Source organism: Monopterus albus, unplaced genomic scaffold, assembly GCF_001952655.1.
Source record: "Monopterus albus unplaced genomic scaffold, M_albus_1.0 scaffold14.1, whole genome shotgun sequence".
NCBI classification, from domain to species: Eukaryota; Metazoa; Chordata; class Actinopteri; order Synbranchiformes; family Synbranchidae; genus Monopterus; species Monopterus albus.
Genome location: NW_018127894.1, coordinates 4172584 through 4189676, shown reverse-complemented (window position 1 = coordinate 4189676; position 17093 = coordinate 4172584). Strand labels below are relative to the sequence as shown.

Here is a 17093-nt window from a genome sequence, read left to right as displayed (position 1 = left end):
CTCTCTCCCTATGCTTCTATATGCCACCATTACACATTACTAACTTTGTGTCTCCTCTCTCCCGTATAGTGTGTCCTCTCTCTCTCCCTGTACCTTTCTGCAGGTTGCCCTGGCCCTGGAGCTCTACATCTCTGACGAGCAGTCACCAGCCACATCGACCTGATCAGTGTTTGATTGTTGTGTCATGTTGCTATTCTTCTTTTGTCTCTCCTCTATCCACTCAGCCCACATGACAATTCTCAGGCGAGTTCTGGAGTCATTAGAAGACTGTTTGAAATCTCTTATTTCTGAGTGGATTTACAGATGTTTATTCATGGACATCACAGAAATGAATAATTAATCCTGCCAAGAATGCAGGTAAAAATAAAAGTAGTTGCAGAAAGTCCCACACAAATTTAATCTTGGGACAAAATATTGACTATTTTGGTCTTTAATCTAAAGAAATCAATATTTGCTTTTAGATCCCCACATTGATCAAATCCTAGTGCGGTTGTTTGGTGTTTGCCCTGTTCTATCTTAGTAGATGTAGGTGTGTGTGTGTGTGTGTGTGTGTGTGCGTGTGTCTGTGTTCATGTGTACTGTATTTAAACCGGACATAAAAATAGGTTCGGCTGCCCAGATCAAGAAATGTTATGAAGTACATATTATGACGTTCTTAGCTCAGGTGCTCCAGCTGAGCCACGCTGCTGTTCGTTTGACATAAACAAACTAATGATAAATATTCTGAGGATATTACATGAATTTACCTGATTGTCTACTGTGAGCTCTCATGCATGCAAGATACATTTAGATAGGCACTATTTCTGTACTTGCCTTAAGCACAAGAAGAGAATGAAGGCCACGACTAGAGCTCCCACAGAGATACAGTGGCCTAGGTAGTTGATGATCAGTGCTATTTTATAATGCATTGGATATTTCCTCTGGAAAGAAAACACGTGAATTTCTTCTTTAATGCACAGCTGGATAACAGAGCAGATAGTAATGTTAGTAAAAAACAAAAAACCGTCTGTCTATTCATTGTTTTGAGGTTTAACTAATGGGAGAGAAAGCAAATGTCACTGACACACTTCAGATGTCGTGGCTGAAAATTATCTGAGAAAATAGAACAAGACCCAGAATACCCACATAATCAGGAGACAAAGATATGAGGTAATCAGGCCAAAACTCATTACATACACCAGTCTTACAGTGTGGCCTTAGGCACTTATGTATTTGTTAAGTCGTCTGTAAACCAGCGTTTAAAGTGTTTAACTGCCCTATGTAGTAAACGAGAATGCAGTTAAATAAGCGTTAAGCAAAGAAAACACAACATTTACTTTGCCAAATCTGACTGTTTTCCTTATTTGCCATTAGTGTAATGATGAGAGACTGATGACTATTTATCTGAGATGGTTTATGGTTAGAGAATGACAGACATAGCAAGACTGCTCCTTTGTAGCCCACTGACCTTCTCCTCCAATATGGGTTCACAATTGGAGTAATTGCTCTTCAACGCCCACGTCCCATTGTCCATGCACTCCCTGTAAGCACTCCCTGCAAGAAAAGAGTTGGAAGAATGGGTGGATAAAAAAATAATAAAACTGTTGCATTGTTGCAAGATTGTTAGTGTTTTAAAATACTTGTTGAACTCTACTGAGAGATAGCTTAAAGACTAGTTTGGAGGTTCAAATCTTTTCTTCATTCAGCTGAGCTGGTGCAAGCCTGTCATTCGTTGTGCCAACGTTATGGTGAGGTGTCTGCGATTTCAGAAAGCTACAGCAGCCTTGTAATTTCTTTAGATCTTAGTTCAAAGTTGAGCGCTACTATGTCTCTTGGTTTTAAATATATATATATATATACTCCATAATCAACTTTAAACACAACTGTTCATTTAGCAGTTCCTCACCATGAATTCAGTCAGGCCTTTATGTCTTTACTCTAGAGAGGCTAAGGTGGTGTAAAGGTCAGAGAAACAAGCTTGAGAAGTTCACTGGTTCACTGGCAGGATTAAATCTGGGTGGGACAGGGGGCCAAAGCAACGTGTGCCCCATCCTCATTAACACCAGTGTGATGGCACAACCTCAGCTGCCCCAGTGGAGCTGTTCAGTAGCAATATGTCAGTCTGTGGTTGTACTAGTGCGAATGTGGGGCACTCCTGAAAAAGACACGTGACCCCTCAGAGAAGATACCCTGAGTAAATCAAGGTATTAAATGAAATATGTGTTTGTTATTTTAAATAATCCAGTTTGCTGTTACATAAATGAATCCTGTGGCCTCCGTCCTTCTTCCTAAAATGCATGAAAATAAATGAATAAACATGTTTATCTCAACACTCAGAGGGTTGCATAATGCTGATGATCCTTTTGTTGGGGACTTGCAGTTTAGATAAATCTCATGGAAGTGCAGACTGTATTGTTCATATTCAGTCATCCTCTTGTGCACCACAGAACAATACAGTAGAAAGTGAGGAAAGCATCCAACTCAGAAATGACTACACTGACTTCTAAAGCAGTGGCAGCAGCAGAGTAAGATCCTTTGCAATCAAATTAATGTTATGTAACATGCCATTTGTGTTCAGAGAGCAGAGAGCAGAAAACTGCTTGTGGCAGCTAGAAACAAAGTAGTTAAAGACCCTTTCAGTCGGACTCATATTGTGCTTTTAATTTGACTTACAGTAATACATTCTGTATTGTGTAAAATTCCAATCCCTTGAAAAAAATCCAAATTCTCAACTGTCTGAGTCAGATCGTTTTAGCACAAAGCAGAGTGGAAAAATCAAAGTCAGCTAAATCACTTGAATGAGTGGAACATGTATCCCCTGAGACAGTAGGCGGCTGTGATGTGGCATGTGTAGTTTGAGCATGAACTAAGAGAAAGAAAAGGTGGACAATCAGGGCTGCAAATTCTATTTGTACCATCAATGAGATATTTAAAAGAGGGGTAGTACTAATTTTCAATGTGCAATGGTAACATTTTACATTAGTTTGAAGCCATGATGCAATTGAGTGCGGTGCACACGGAGTGACAAGGCAAAAGTAAAGTGTTGGTTCAGTAATGTGGTAGTTTTCAAATTGTTTTCTACTGTGGAACTGGGCTCCTCAGACTGGAAACATGTTTGGATATAATGCTGTCAACAAGTCCTCCATCCTTAATGACATCGCTCATTGCTTCCTCCAAACTTCAATTAGGACCCTTCCAGCAGCACACTCAACAGACCTTTGTTGTCATGGTAACAATCATACACTCCATATAGCTGTTCCACCAGCAAGTGTACCAGACCTTTGCCATCATAGAAATAGTCATAAACATAGTTATGATTATGAAGCATCACAGTTTCTAATTCTAAGGCACAAAATCATTTTTTTAGGCTTAGAAACTACTTGGTTAGATTTAGAACTGATCTGCCCTGGTGGAAGTTTGCACTATCTGTGCTGTCTGGCTTTTGAATTTCTACAGTCACTAGAGATTTAATAGACTTTAATGTTGCTTATAACAACCTGCTGGCACTAACTACATATGACGCATTTTCTGCAGAAGGGCATTCTCAATGTAGACCAGTACAACAACACAATTTACAGCTTTTCTACACAGAAAAGTTGTCTATCTCTCCAGGCAAATATCATACTGAGTGTGCAAACTTAGCAGTGACAGAAATAGAGGAAGGGAAGCAGGCTGTGAGGTTTGTCCCTGTGAACTGTTCCATTCAGGCAGGACTAATTCAAGGCACTGGTGCAGGAAAAGTACTTTATGTCTACCCATCTGTGCATTATGCATGATAAAGCTATTCTTGTCACCATTTTGTTTTATGTAAAGTGCGGTCTGAGGTGTTGAGAATACTGACACACGTTATAGTGACAAAGTTTTGTTATATTAAGAATATATGACTGACAAAGCCCTAAAAGGTTCTTCACCATTTTGGAATTACAGACCTATAACATTATTCATGATGGACAATTAAAAAGAAGTTTAAAATCAGTGCACCATAGCCAGAAATATTGGGCTCAGGTTTCAGCTGCGCAAGAGCAACCTGAAGCACACTGCAGTGGGTCTTTGGTGGTCACGCTGTGTGGTCGTTTTCAAATGCACCTCAGTTCAACAAACGGAAAGCATCTTCTCCAGGACATCATACTTTGGTCTTGATGGTGCAGAGTGGCTCAGTGTGTACACCAGTTTGTGTGTAGTGCTGTACAGGATTACTCTGCGGCTGCCTGCGGTCATTTGCATGTGATTTAATAAACATAAACACAGCGGACAGCCATGCCTGATGGCATTGCATTCTGACGCTGCACTTCTTAAATCGGGGGCCACAGATTTATCAACATTTGTGTCCTGTTGCTGTAGGGATTTAATGAGCTGAAGGAAAAGCCTTTTACATACAGTATAAAGCAGCTTTGGGCGGCAGGTGCTGTGAGAATCATTCATACTAAGTTATAGACTAATTGACCAATGCTCCAGCTTTAAAAACAATAACGGTTCATTTTTCATACCAATTTCCTCCACTGGCTGAGGAGTGATTTGTTAAAATGGTTTATTAGCCTTTTAAACATGATTCCATCATTGCTACAATATCTCAATATGTTTAATTTGTTCTTGTAAAATCACCAAATTGGCAACAGATTACACCAAAAACAGATGACTAGTCTCATTTGAATTAACCTTCCACCTAATTGTGATACCAACAGCATTAAGGGTACATTAACTTTAATCATTGTCATATAATTATTTATTATTTAAGGATGTTGCAGACATCCTGATTTAATTCTTAATTTAACTAAATCACTGTCACAATGTGTGATACAAAAGAACTCCTCAGTATTCGACAACTGATATGACTGACTGGTGTTGTTGTCACACTTTGTCATGACTCCCTCATTATGCCCTTTATGCTGTCATGTTGTATTTGTATGCTCTTGTGACTCCTGCATTCATCTCCTCACTTGCCTTCTGATGTCTGTGTGTGTAAGACTTTGCAGCTTTGCTCCAGTTAAATAAAATATCAAACTGCAATGAGCTGTGAGATTCTCAGGCTGTTATGGTATGGCCTACTTTAGTCTGTCCCTGGCATATGAAATTAAATTTCACATGGCTTGAAGGGAACGTTGCTCTAACTGACTCAGGTGCATGGCTCATGTGAGCTGAGCTTTCACTGTGCGATATTATAGCCTTTCATCTTCACTATGATTGGAAAAGCATTCAGGCTCCCGTTTTATTGGCTACTTCACAAAACAACAAAAACAAGTGGGTAATTAGTGATAAGCTCTGAGTGGCAGCTTGGTGCTTTGAGTAGGCATAGCAGTCGTGGGTTTTTTTTTTGTTTTTTTTTGGAGTCTATCACAAAACCAACCTCTTGGCACAAAAGTAACAGAGAACTACAGAGACAAGTGACAAGCTAAAGCACAGAACAATCAAACACCAGACAAAGAAAGGCAGGCTTACACAGCCTTTACATGAAAAAAGTTGTTCAACTCCAAATCAGAAAAAGATGGTTCCATTTCAGGGCTAGTAATGAGGTAAAACTATGAAATGATGATTCCTTTTGAAACAGGTGATGGCATTCTGAGAAAGGCCGAACCCTTTAGGAGCAAAGATGGGCCAAGGACCGCCAGTTTGCCAACATATGCATGAGAAAATTATTGAAGTGTTTAAAAACAATGTTCCGCAAAGAAAGATAGAAAGGAATTTGGACATGTCATCCTCTACGATGCATAACATAATTAAAAGATTAAAGGAATCTGGAGGGATTTCAGCGCGTAAAGGACGCCAGCCTAAGCTGGATGACCGTGCTCTTCGATCCCTCTAACGACACCACATCAAGAACCGTCACTCTCCTTTAAGCAATACAACCACATGGGCTCAGGATGACTTTGGCACACCTGTGTCAGGCACTACAATACATAATTACAACCATAAATGCCACTTAACACTATACTGTGCCAAAGGGAAGCCTTATGTCAACAGTGTGCAGACACACAGTCGACTGCTCTGGACTCAGAGGCATCTGGGATGGAAAATCACACAGTGGAAACGTGTACTGTGGTCAGACGAATCAGTAGTTTTTTTTTTTCAGGATGTATTGTTTTCAATGTAACACAGTACCCAGATGATTTACGCATCACTATTTGCAGATTTTATTTTTATTTTACATACCATTCCAACTTTTTCTGATTTGGGGTTGTAATATTCCAAGTGGCATATTTGCAAAGCAATAATTAGCTGAAAGAAACAGGTCAGGCTCAGCAGCAATGAAGATAGATTGTTTGGACCGTCATCCAAATTAGTTCTGAGAATTTATTACACATTTATTTCACAATGAATCTGTTATGTTGCCATCCCTAATTGAAGTACCACTTATGCATGAACAGCTAATTCATTCTAAATTTATACAGTTCAAAGCACATTTATTTATTTATCTTGACAAACAAGCTTCTAATCTTCAAATTCTTTTACAATTATATAGTATTTGTTGTCCCCAAAGCAAGACATTTTGCAGGATGGCTAGCAGGGAGTTGGTACAAAGTATGCCAGTTGGTAACTTTCATCACCTTACAGTATGTGGTCAGTGTTGGTTCACTTATGGCATCACTGACACCTCATCCCCCTCCCCAACCCAACAGAGACTAATTTAGCAAGGGGTTTTTATTTTAGCTGTGTTAATATAAAGCTATATTCAAAACTCTGCTAACACTAACACGTTGACATCACTAGTTTAAAACACAAGTGTCCCTGAGTCCTTGATCGACCCATGTTTGATCAAACACAACATGGTGACAACCATTTCACAAAAATGTGTCCTTGTCATATTAAATCTCAGACACTGTGTCAGAGGCGTTGAACCTTTTCAAAGCAAAACAAGGTCTCTCTGGCATTGAGGGTCCACGCTCCAAAATGACTGGATTACACAAAAAGAATTCTCTGGGAGGTTGATTCTGAAAGTCCAGACTGTGTTAGATCATCAAAGTACTTTAAACTCATCCCAGCAGGTATGAGCGCTCAGGGTCATTGCTGTAATGCTAATCTGAAACTCTTTATGTTGCCAGATACATGCATTTGATTGCTGACTTCAGTAATAATCATTTAATTTAAATATACTGTACTAACAGAAAACCTGTCAGCTCATAATATTAATATCAGTTTTATGGAATTATTTATGCATTGAACAAGTGAGTGTAACTTGAGTTTAACTTGGTGCTTTAAAATTTTGACATGAAAGTTTGAAAGTTTACAAATCAAATAGATGTTTGACAAACTGTGCTAAAATTCTTTGTTTTGTCATCTGTGAAATCTTGACACATACTCATGGCTTTTATCTCAGGAAGAGCCCACAGGGAGGAATAACTAAAGAAAAGCACTCAAGCATTTTCTGTGCCATGCACATTTGTTACTTGTGCAGAAATACTGTGTTTTCGCTGACAAAGACACCCACTTCTACCGTAGATGAATCTTGTAGTTTAAAATACAACTTGGGAACACAACCAATGTGGGTGTTGATTATTTGCCCTACAGCCAACAAAATAAAGGTAGAATGCCAGGCCAGGAACTGCCAGGAAAAAAAAAAACACTGCTGCTTTACATCTTTCCCAGAGTGACTGTAAGCCTGTGTCAGGTTCTCCCTCCTACGGCTGACAATTGAGAGGGCAGCTGGAAATGTGGCCATAGAAATGCTGCACCAAATTTCTCAAGCAGTCCTGGAGTATGCTTATACACCACATAACTACGCTTGTTCAGATCAAACCCCACTGAGTCTAAAGCCTTTGGCTGCTTGCCTCCACAACCTGTACTGTGCAGTGGCTCACTGTGATGTTTTTGTATTACAGTCATGCTGCATAAAGGGTGCAGGAATATATTTCTTTGCAAATTAACATACATTTTGTATTCCCTTAAAAGTGGCTTACTGCACCAGGGCTTTAACAACTTAGGGTTTGAGATCCTTTCAAAGGGTCATAAAATGAGAGGTTGTGAGATGAATTCTCATGAAAGAACTAAGAAAATCTCTGCTGCCTTTTCTCTAATGTTTTTTTTCTTGTGATGAACTGTAAACTCTCAAAAAGTTAAGTCATGTTTATTTATATACAATAACACAGTAAATTCAACAAAAAGTTGGTCAAAGTGTTTTACCAAAAACTAAACAGAACAAACTGTATACTGTAAAGCACACCACTATAAAGCTATAAGCAGCACTGTGAACTCCAAGCCAGAAAACACAGCTACAACCAATTTAAACCTCAGCATTGATTAAAAGCAAGGGAGTAAAAATCATTTTTAAGATGACATTTAAAAATAAGGACAGCTGATGCCCTCTGGATATGCAAAGCATGATTATTCTATAATGTATGGGCCATGAAAGAAAAGGCACACTCACCTCTAGTTTTCAATCTGCCCCTCAGGACCACTTGAAGCATCTGGTCGTTAGAGCTAAGCATTCTAGTGGGAAAGTAAGGATGTAAAAGCTCAAGGATGTAGGAAGGGGCAGAACTATTTAAAGCTCTATAGGTCAGGAGAAATATTTTTAAATGGATCCTGAACTGCACTGGGAGCCAATGGAGCAAACCAAGGGTTGGTGTAATGTGCTCACGTTAGCGAGCGCCTGTCAGGAAATGAGCTGCAGTATTTTGGACAGCTTGTAAACAATCTGAGGATGATTGATTTATACCCACATAAAGGCAAATTACAATAGTCTATATGACTAGAAGTAAAAGTGTGTGCTTGAGCTTTTCAAAATGGTCTAAGCTGAAAACAGTGCAGCTTTGATGACTGAGGTGACCTGCTTATTGAGCTTTAAATCATTTTCCAAGTATTAAAATATAATGATCCAACAAGGAAAAGCCACACTCATAACCTGAGGTGCTCAGAGATTGTAAGTAAATGTTTTGAAAATTTTTAGTTTTTAAGTTTTAAAAATTACAACAGACCACGTTCCATACTGTACGTTACAGTGACCTGAAAATTCTATATGTTTTTCCATGTTGTTCTTGTTGAGGATGGAACAAATGTTCAGCTGGGTCAGTAGGAAAGGTGTAAAAAGTTTTGCTGACTTTGGATGATAGCCACTTGTCAGCTGGGATTGGTTCCAGTACCCCACGACCCTCAGCAGGATAAACAATATAGCTAATGAATAAATGGAAGGATGGATGGATGATTTGGGACGAAAACCTCTCTTCCTTGCCTAAATCTCTCCCAGTGGCTTCTGCAAATTACAAATTATAATCATAGAAAAATACTGTAGATGTCCAAGAAACCAAGGGAACAATCAGAACAAATATCGCTGTCTGCAATTAGTTGTCAAATCATGAATAAACTGATCAAGCACAAGAAGTACAGTAGCTACGAGGAGCTGTACAGTAAACAGCTCAGTCACACATTCTTATCATACTTCTGTCATCCTCTTACTGCTTATAGGATGCAAGCAGTCAGTGTTGTGTTGTTGCGTTATAAACTAGAAATAGTTTTGAGATAACTGAAAATAACCCCAAAATATAATAAATTATGCAAATACAACCCAAGGGAAAAATATATTTTTTAATCTCCTAATTATTAGGTCACCAGATAGTTTTTGTAAATGGAGACAAAAACTAAAAAATTCTGTCATCCAAGAATGACTGATGTTGAATATGGTAATGGTATGGAATATGATAAGAATGATGTTGAATATGGTATTAACTGCCAGACCAGTGATTACATGCATCAGTAGTAAAGTGAAAGCTTAGAGCACTCTGGATACTGAATTGATGTGTAATTACTTGCGACCAGCCGTTAGTCCACTGAAGACAAATTAGCATACAAATTAATTATATGCATTTTTTTTCTCCATTTACCAATTTAACTAGTTAAATATGTAAATTTGAGATACAGAAAATGCAAGGGTAGCTTTTTTTTATGGCAATGTCAACTGGACACTTTGGTCCAGACTAAAATCAGATCCTTGGATTGGCTGGATTATCCAGCACGGTGATGTTGGTGATTCCATGACTTTTCATCTGACACTATCAGGTCCATCTTTTGATTTGTACAATACCTGGCTTTTAACCAAATACCTGCATGACATCCCCTCAGTTTTATGTTTTTAGCTACTTAGCTAATGTTAGCATGCATAGTAAACATTTTATCAGAAAAACAACTATAGCATTTTCATAATGAGCATGCTGTCATTTTGAATTTAGCAGGTGATTATTTTGCTTGGTAATGTCTAAATAAAATTAGAACAATGCCCAGTAACAGTTTTCTGAGTCAGAGTCATAAATTTTGGCCATACAAAAGTCAGAAACCCTGAGATACTCGGTTCGCAATGGCATTAAGCTGAAAGCAATGCTGTACCTAAGCACAGGCTCACAGAACCACAAGCTATTAATCATGTTAGTGTGGATTCACAAATCATAGTGTAAGTAATCACATTTTATATTTTCCAAAGGTCTTGGAACAAACAAGCAAACAAGGAGCTCTACTGCTCTGCTGGGTTGAGGAGGCACAACATAAACAACCTTGTGAAAATTATACCAATTTACAAAGATCAGCTTTTTCAGTTTGGGGGCAAATTTGAAAACACCTTAGAGTAAGATGTCAGCAAATGAAGGTCATTGAACACCTCTGTGAGCTTTCTGCTCTATTTATGCTGGGAATTTCAGGATATTTTACTTTGCTTAGCATGCCAATCGTACAGATGGAACTGAAGAATTATATGTTAGCCCCATGAATTAAGCTAGGGAAGAGCTATAATTGGCATTCTCATTCCAGTGGTTCATGGAGCTTTATTAATTAAATTATAGGAATGAACAAGATGTCCATATAGGATATAAGCTTTAATGTTTTACTTTCATATATCATGAATGCCATGAAGTATTCCCTCTGGTAAAACATGAATTACCCTAAAATGAATATATTCTTTTGGAATTTGCTCACTATTACACTATTACTCTCTAATAGGGTGATTATTTTCCAAGTCAGGAAGTCAGGAGGTGGGATTTATGACGAATACTGCAACCAGTCATGGTGGCTTCACTTCTAGGAGCTGTCATGGTGTCCATATTTTCAACATTCAGTGATTTCGGCTAATGATTATTTTCATTCTGCTGATGATTTTTTTGTGTGTTGATCAATTAGATTAATAAAATGGCAAAAACGGTAAAAAATGTCCACACAGTTTCTCAGGTTGGCATATTTGATACAAAAGTATTTGGTTTAATATCAGAAGACTAGGGAAACCAGTAAATTCTGGCATTTGAGAAGTTTCATCCAAATGAGTTTTGACAAAAAATAATTTGATTTTGTTTGATAATCAGGTCTCACTGTGCAGTTTAATCTAAAATGGATTAACTGGATGCTTGAAAACATACTACAGAAGCTTCACTGCATGTGTTGTAAGCGTCACATCATCACATGGAAATTAAAATGAAAAGGATGTGGGTACGCATCAGTCTATTTTGTCTTGTTTAGAAGTGAACACTGAATCTCACTTCAAAAGCATTAAGCCTTGAGCCAATTCCACTGAAGCACATGGGCCAACAGCGCCTGGGGAGGAGTTTCTAGGTAATCTTTCACACACAGCTGTGTCTCTCAGGCCTTCCTATTTGTCTTCATGCTGTCACGACTTATTAAAAAGAACAATTGTAGGGCATGGATTCAAATATATGCCAGCATGTTTGCTATCAAACCTTAATACCTCACAGCTGAACTGAAGTCAATTTGTGAAAGAAAGAAAAGACAAGTCTACAGACCTGAGGGAAGCCAAACATGGATGGTAGCGTGTGTGGATGATGAGAGCACATTACACAACTAAAAAGAACGCAGGTGCTGTCACACTTTGTTAGGATTTTGTCCAAGTCATTTAGCAATGTTCGAGTTATTTAGTCTGTCACTGAAATGTCAAAAATGCTTTTCAGTCTGACCTTTATCATTAAAATCAAGCTAACGATTTGTATTGGTCCTTCCGTCTTTGACTTTTCCCAGTTACAGAGCACCAAACTTTTATTTTTCACTGTCAGTAATGTGTGATTGTTTTTTTATGTTTTGTATGTTTTTGTTTGTTTGTTTGTTTTTGATGCTACTCTGACAACAGTTTTTCCAATTGTAACATCCTCATACTGCACAGATGGCTTGTGGAGGTGACGGTGGTGAATGGCTGATAATTCATATGTTGTTATGTTTAGGCTATGAAAAAAATGCCTTGTTAAGGTTTGTGCAGACACTCATGTCAAGCCAATGCTTTTAACCAAGATCATATTTGCTTAATGTTAAAGATATATCATGAAAGTCTTTTGGGAAATATGCACACCAGAAGATGCAGTTTAAAATACAATTCATTTTCTTTCTGTCAAACTCCTCTTTCCAAGTCAAGAAATGAAATTTACCATTCAGCTGTGAAAATGTTCATCATGCTCCAGTTGCCAGGCACAGATGATGTGATACCAATGAATTTTCTAACGCAAATCCATTGTATTTTAATCATAGGTGTCATAAACACCTCTGGGCCAGAGGGTTTACTATATACCTTACTAAAAATAGCCAGAAACAGGCATCAGTGTGCATTTCCCAAACAAGGCTGCAAATAATAATCAGCCTCAATGTAATCTGTCATGTAGTAACACATGCACCGTCATAACAGTAGTTACCTAATCCTGAATACACAGCTATAAACATAACAAACACTCCAAAACACATTTTTAAAGTTTGTCAAAAGTAAAAAAAGAAAATAATAATAATCTCCAGAAGGCCACGTGATGTAATGTTAGTTGACAATATTACTTACGCAGATGCAGCCCCAAGGGGTTCACAAGTGTTATTGGGTGATACCACTGAGACCACAGTTACCTCGGTTGACAGCTGCTGAGATTTTGAGGGTTGTTAACAAGGAAGCTGGTCCATCGCCTGGAGTTTTGATGTGTTAAAATGGCAATTTGGTATACAATGAAGAATCAGATGATGCCTACCATACAGTACCAAGGCATCGCTACACCCCTGACTTCTTAGGAAATAGAGCTGGTAATTCAGCATTATTTGGAGAGAAGATGAATTCAGTAGCTTCATGTTTGAAGCAAGGATTTTACCAATTAAAATATTTTTAGAAAACAATGCAAGTAACAGTGTAAGTAATAATTAAAACACCACTAAATAATCATCCATCACTGATTGACAATACATTGAAATTCTGTTAATGAGGAAAGCAATCATAATGGCAAAATAAGACAGGTACGTGTTTGACATCTTTTTTTTCATCTGCAATTATTAAATAATATAAGTCAATCATGTTTATTAAAAGCTAAGACCTCCTCATTCCTCATGTGTATGGTATGGTGCCTTAAAAATCTGTCCATGCCTTGTGCTATAGTGTTGTTTGTGTGGATGCTGAGCCAGTGGCGAGTTCAGCCAGGGGACCCCCTGTGGGACTTGGTGTGCATTGTCTAATGAAATGTTTTCTACATATGCTGACCTAAATTTGCTGACTTACTAACCTCTTACCCAGTCTCACTATGGAGGAGTGGATGAAATGCCTCAAGGCGTTAGAATTACTGTAGTAGAGGTATTTTACAGGGGACTTTGGTGCAATCACTTGATTCAGTAAAAAAAAAAAGCATCTGATCTGTGACAGCAAGAAGTGCAAGAGAAACTGCACACCAGAAGTGAACTGCATCAGTTCAGCAAGTGTCTAAAATAAGATGTTCTGTGGCTTGTAAGTGTCTAACCCAATGAATTCTAACTGCTCACTGCCTACATACAATACATGCTCTTTTCACAGTTTTTTTAGAAATATTACTCCTCCTTCATAGGAGAACTCAAGAGACATGCCAGCTCACTGACAAGAAGACATGAAACAGTATTACACTCATTTAGACTGTCATAAATCTTTAGCGGCAAACAGTGGTGAGTCATTAGGTTAGACTGGTGCTACACTGAGTAAGCCTTAGACAGGTGGAAGGATTTCTTTTAAACTGGTTACACAACATCATCGGCCATTTATAAAAGACTTGTACCCACAGGTCTGTCCTCCAGTGTCAATAATGGCTCTTTGAACAACTTGAAAAAGAGATTTATCCCAGATATTAAGGATCTGTATGATTGAATGAATGTGATGTATGTTTTGTGCAAGTGTTCGGTGTTTTCTTACACATTATAAAAAACAAAAATGCACAGCAACTTAAAAGCATCACTGTGAACTTCTGAAGTCAAAGCTCACACTATCGTGTTTGATCATAACTCTTGTCTCTGTTTATTCATGCCCCTATTTCAGTTCCACATTTTCCTCGGAAAATCACAGTAATGTGGCGCAGGCTCATCTCTCAACTGAAATAAAGCGTCAAGTTGTAGCCTCAATCTGAGACATTGCAGCCGCTCTGCTCTCTAAGTCTGATACACACCGCAGAGCTGATGTCTCAGACTTTATTAACCCTGATAAGAGAATCAATACAGTTCTGCTGTAGGAACAGTGATCCTGACTTTTAGCTGTGTACATTATATTATGTGCTTACACGATTTATGTTTCCTCTGTAACACTGAACAGAGGAATGAAGCCAGTTTATAAAAAGGTTACACATGATTGACTAAATAATTACAGTTACGTACATTCTTAAGGTCTTGTCTTGCCTGAAGCGTGATGGAAGGCATGTCATGTGGCAGTGACAAACCAGAGACAATGAATAACTTTACACTGTCCAAACAGTGCATTTCCTGAGAACTGAATAAATACACCAAAAGAAGTGATGCAGGAAGGTTTAGAAATGCATAAACCTCTTAAGCCACTGTGCACCGACATTAATATTTATGCTTGAAGAAATAGAAAGTGGCCCTAAGTGGACCTGTTAAAGCTGTGATACCTCAGATTTGTTTAAAGAGAAATGTGACATTTTGCTGACAGTAAGCTTGGAGTGAGTGCACACACACACTGGGACATGTGCAGGGTATGTTTTTATTTATAACAGCTCATGAGCTGCATTCATGTGTTATTTTGTAGATTAATCATTGTGCTTGGATTCTCAGTGACCGGCTGGAGCGCACAGAACAATTCTGGAAACTGTGGAAAAAGTTGGTATGGGAGGGTGCTGATAAGAAAAAGGGTGTTGAAGAAATGAAGTAATGAAGAAATACAATATGCTGTAATAATGTGAAAAAATATGTTTTAATGTGAAAGTATCATAGAATCAAGCAAAGTATCTTGTTATAATGAGAAATGTTTCTCTTTAAAACCAGATTTATGCTGCCATAGGCAGCTTTTGTGCATACTATGAAATAGAATCCTGCAGGCTCTATTGGTCAGACACTATATGTGATTGGAGAGACTTAAAAAAAAGCCCCTTAGGATTTAGTTTTCGCAACAGCATGCTCACATCTGTTAATTTTCTAATTTGACTTTTTTCAGGCTCTCTTTGTAACTGCGCTGTGTTAATTAACACCTGCTCATGAGATGTTAGGACCTGCTTCTATTCTTAGTCTGGCCTATTTTGGGTGTATCTGTGACTGCCTATTGGTGCTGCTAATGTGATCAAGATAATCACCTCCATTATTTAAGGACCATGACACTTTGATGTAAAAACATGTGTAACTTGCCTATCTGTTATGCAGTTAAGGTTTTGGTAAAGGCTTGATGGAGGTTTCTTCCATTAAAAAGACTTTTTCCTCTCCACTGTCGCCTAGTGCTTGCTCAAGGGGGATTTGTTGGGTTTTCCTTATAACAGTATAAAACCTTATTATGTAAAGTGCCCTGAGATGACTGTTGTTGTGAATTGGCGCTATACAAATAAAATTGACTGAATTGAACTGAGCTAAATTCCCTGCTGTGTTAAACCAGGATCTATTCATGTATCAAATTATTTATGTGTATGAAGCTACACCCAGAAAATGGTTAGCTTAGCTTGAAAAGAATAAACAGCTATGACACCACTCCACCCTCAGTCCCATCAATCTCTTGCAGCAATGGATGCTTGTACAGCATCCATTGCTGCCATAATCTGCATAGACTATAATGCTCTTTCACATGATTAAAAGTGCATTAAAGTACTCCATGCAGCAAATTCTCACGAGCCTATTAAAATCCCTGTGTGATTCATGGGGACTGTAAGTTATGACAATTGATCACAAACAGCTAAACCAATCCCGTCTACCACAGTGGCTCTGATATAAAGTTCCATAATCCACAACTCTATTATCTTCCAGTACAGTGGGACTGGAGGAGAGAAACCGCTTTAAGTCCCATGACACTGCAGTCAATGGGCTCCATTATCTTCAAATCCAATCTTTTCAATGCAATTTTCCTTGGGTAAAAGTCTGCTTTTTGTGTATTGGCGTGTTTGGTATTTTTCTGCCATGAATGAATGCGCTTATGCTGAGGTGGGAGGAGAGGTGCAGCCGAGGCCGTGCTTATGCTGATTAGGCAATGCAGTGCATTTTGCTGCTCATTTTGACCTGAAATTCCATTAAGTTGTGGGTAACTTATGCTTTATAATTGCTGCTGGTTACAGGACCAGAATCATTTTTTCTTCCATGCATAAAGCATGCAAACACATTTATGTGCAATATTTATGCAATAAATATTTTTTCATCAGTAATTGCTGGGAGAAGAAGAAACAGGGAAAGACCCTTTCATCGCCACATCATATATATTTTCATGTCAGATGAAGAATGCTGACAAAAGCTGCACCTCTCTAAAAACGTGATTGATTGTGTGTGTCGGCTTGATGTAGATGAGGTCATGGTGACTTTGCACTTCACAGACAAGTATCTCAGTTTCTTCATGAAAGTCTTCTCTGACAGAGCTGCTCCAGATTAGCATCATAACATCGGTGACATCAATCAAAGTCAGGTTTCCTGCTGTGAGGAACTGGTATGATTGGCCATTACTGAAGCCTGCCCTGACTCCATCTGCTCATGATGCATTCTTCCCACTAAAGATTTATTCAGCCTCTCCTTCACTTTGTACCTGGGTGCACCTGGCCGCACACAATATGCACCGATGCCGGTGGTCACCAAATTGCCACCAGATGTGCTTTTATCTGGAGTTTAGATTTACGTTTGCCTCTGTGCCCCGTTTCAGGAACAGAGAGCCCAGCGTGTCTTACAGCGTGTTTCACACATTACAGAAAACAACAAAATGGAGCCCTTTCTGTACTAACATTCCCTCATACCCCATTCCT

At 38.5% G+C, this 17093-nt stretch overlaps 1 protein-coding gene across 1 annotated transcript in view; it reads right to left on the bottom strand.

Moving 5' to 3' along the window:
- The window catches only part of LOC109955466 (corticotropin-releasing factor receptor 2), a 35278-nt gene that overhangs the window by 13996 nt on the left and 4189 nt on the right, over positions 1-17093 (bottom strand). Inside the window, exons 3-4 of the mRNA XM_020591645.1 lie at positions 1448-1533; positions 814-920 (exon numbers count right to left, since the gene is read on the bottom strand). Coding sequence (XP_020447301.1) covers positions 814-920; positions 1448-1533 — 193 coding nt within the window. The remainder of the gene's footprint in view (positions 1-813; positions 921-1447; positions 1534-17093) is intronic.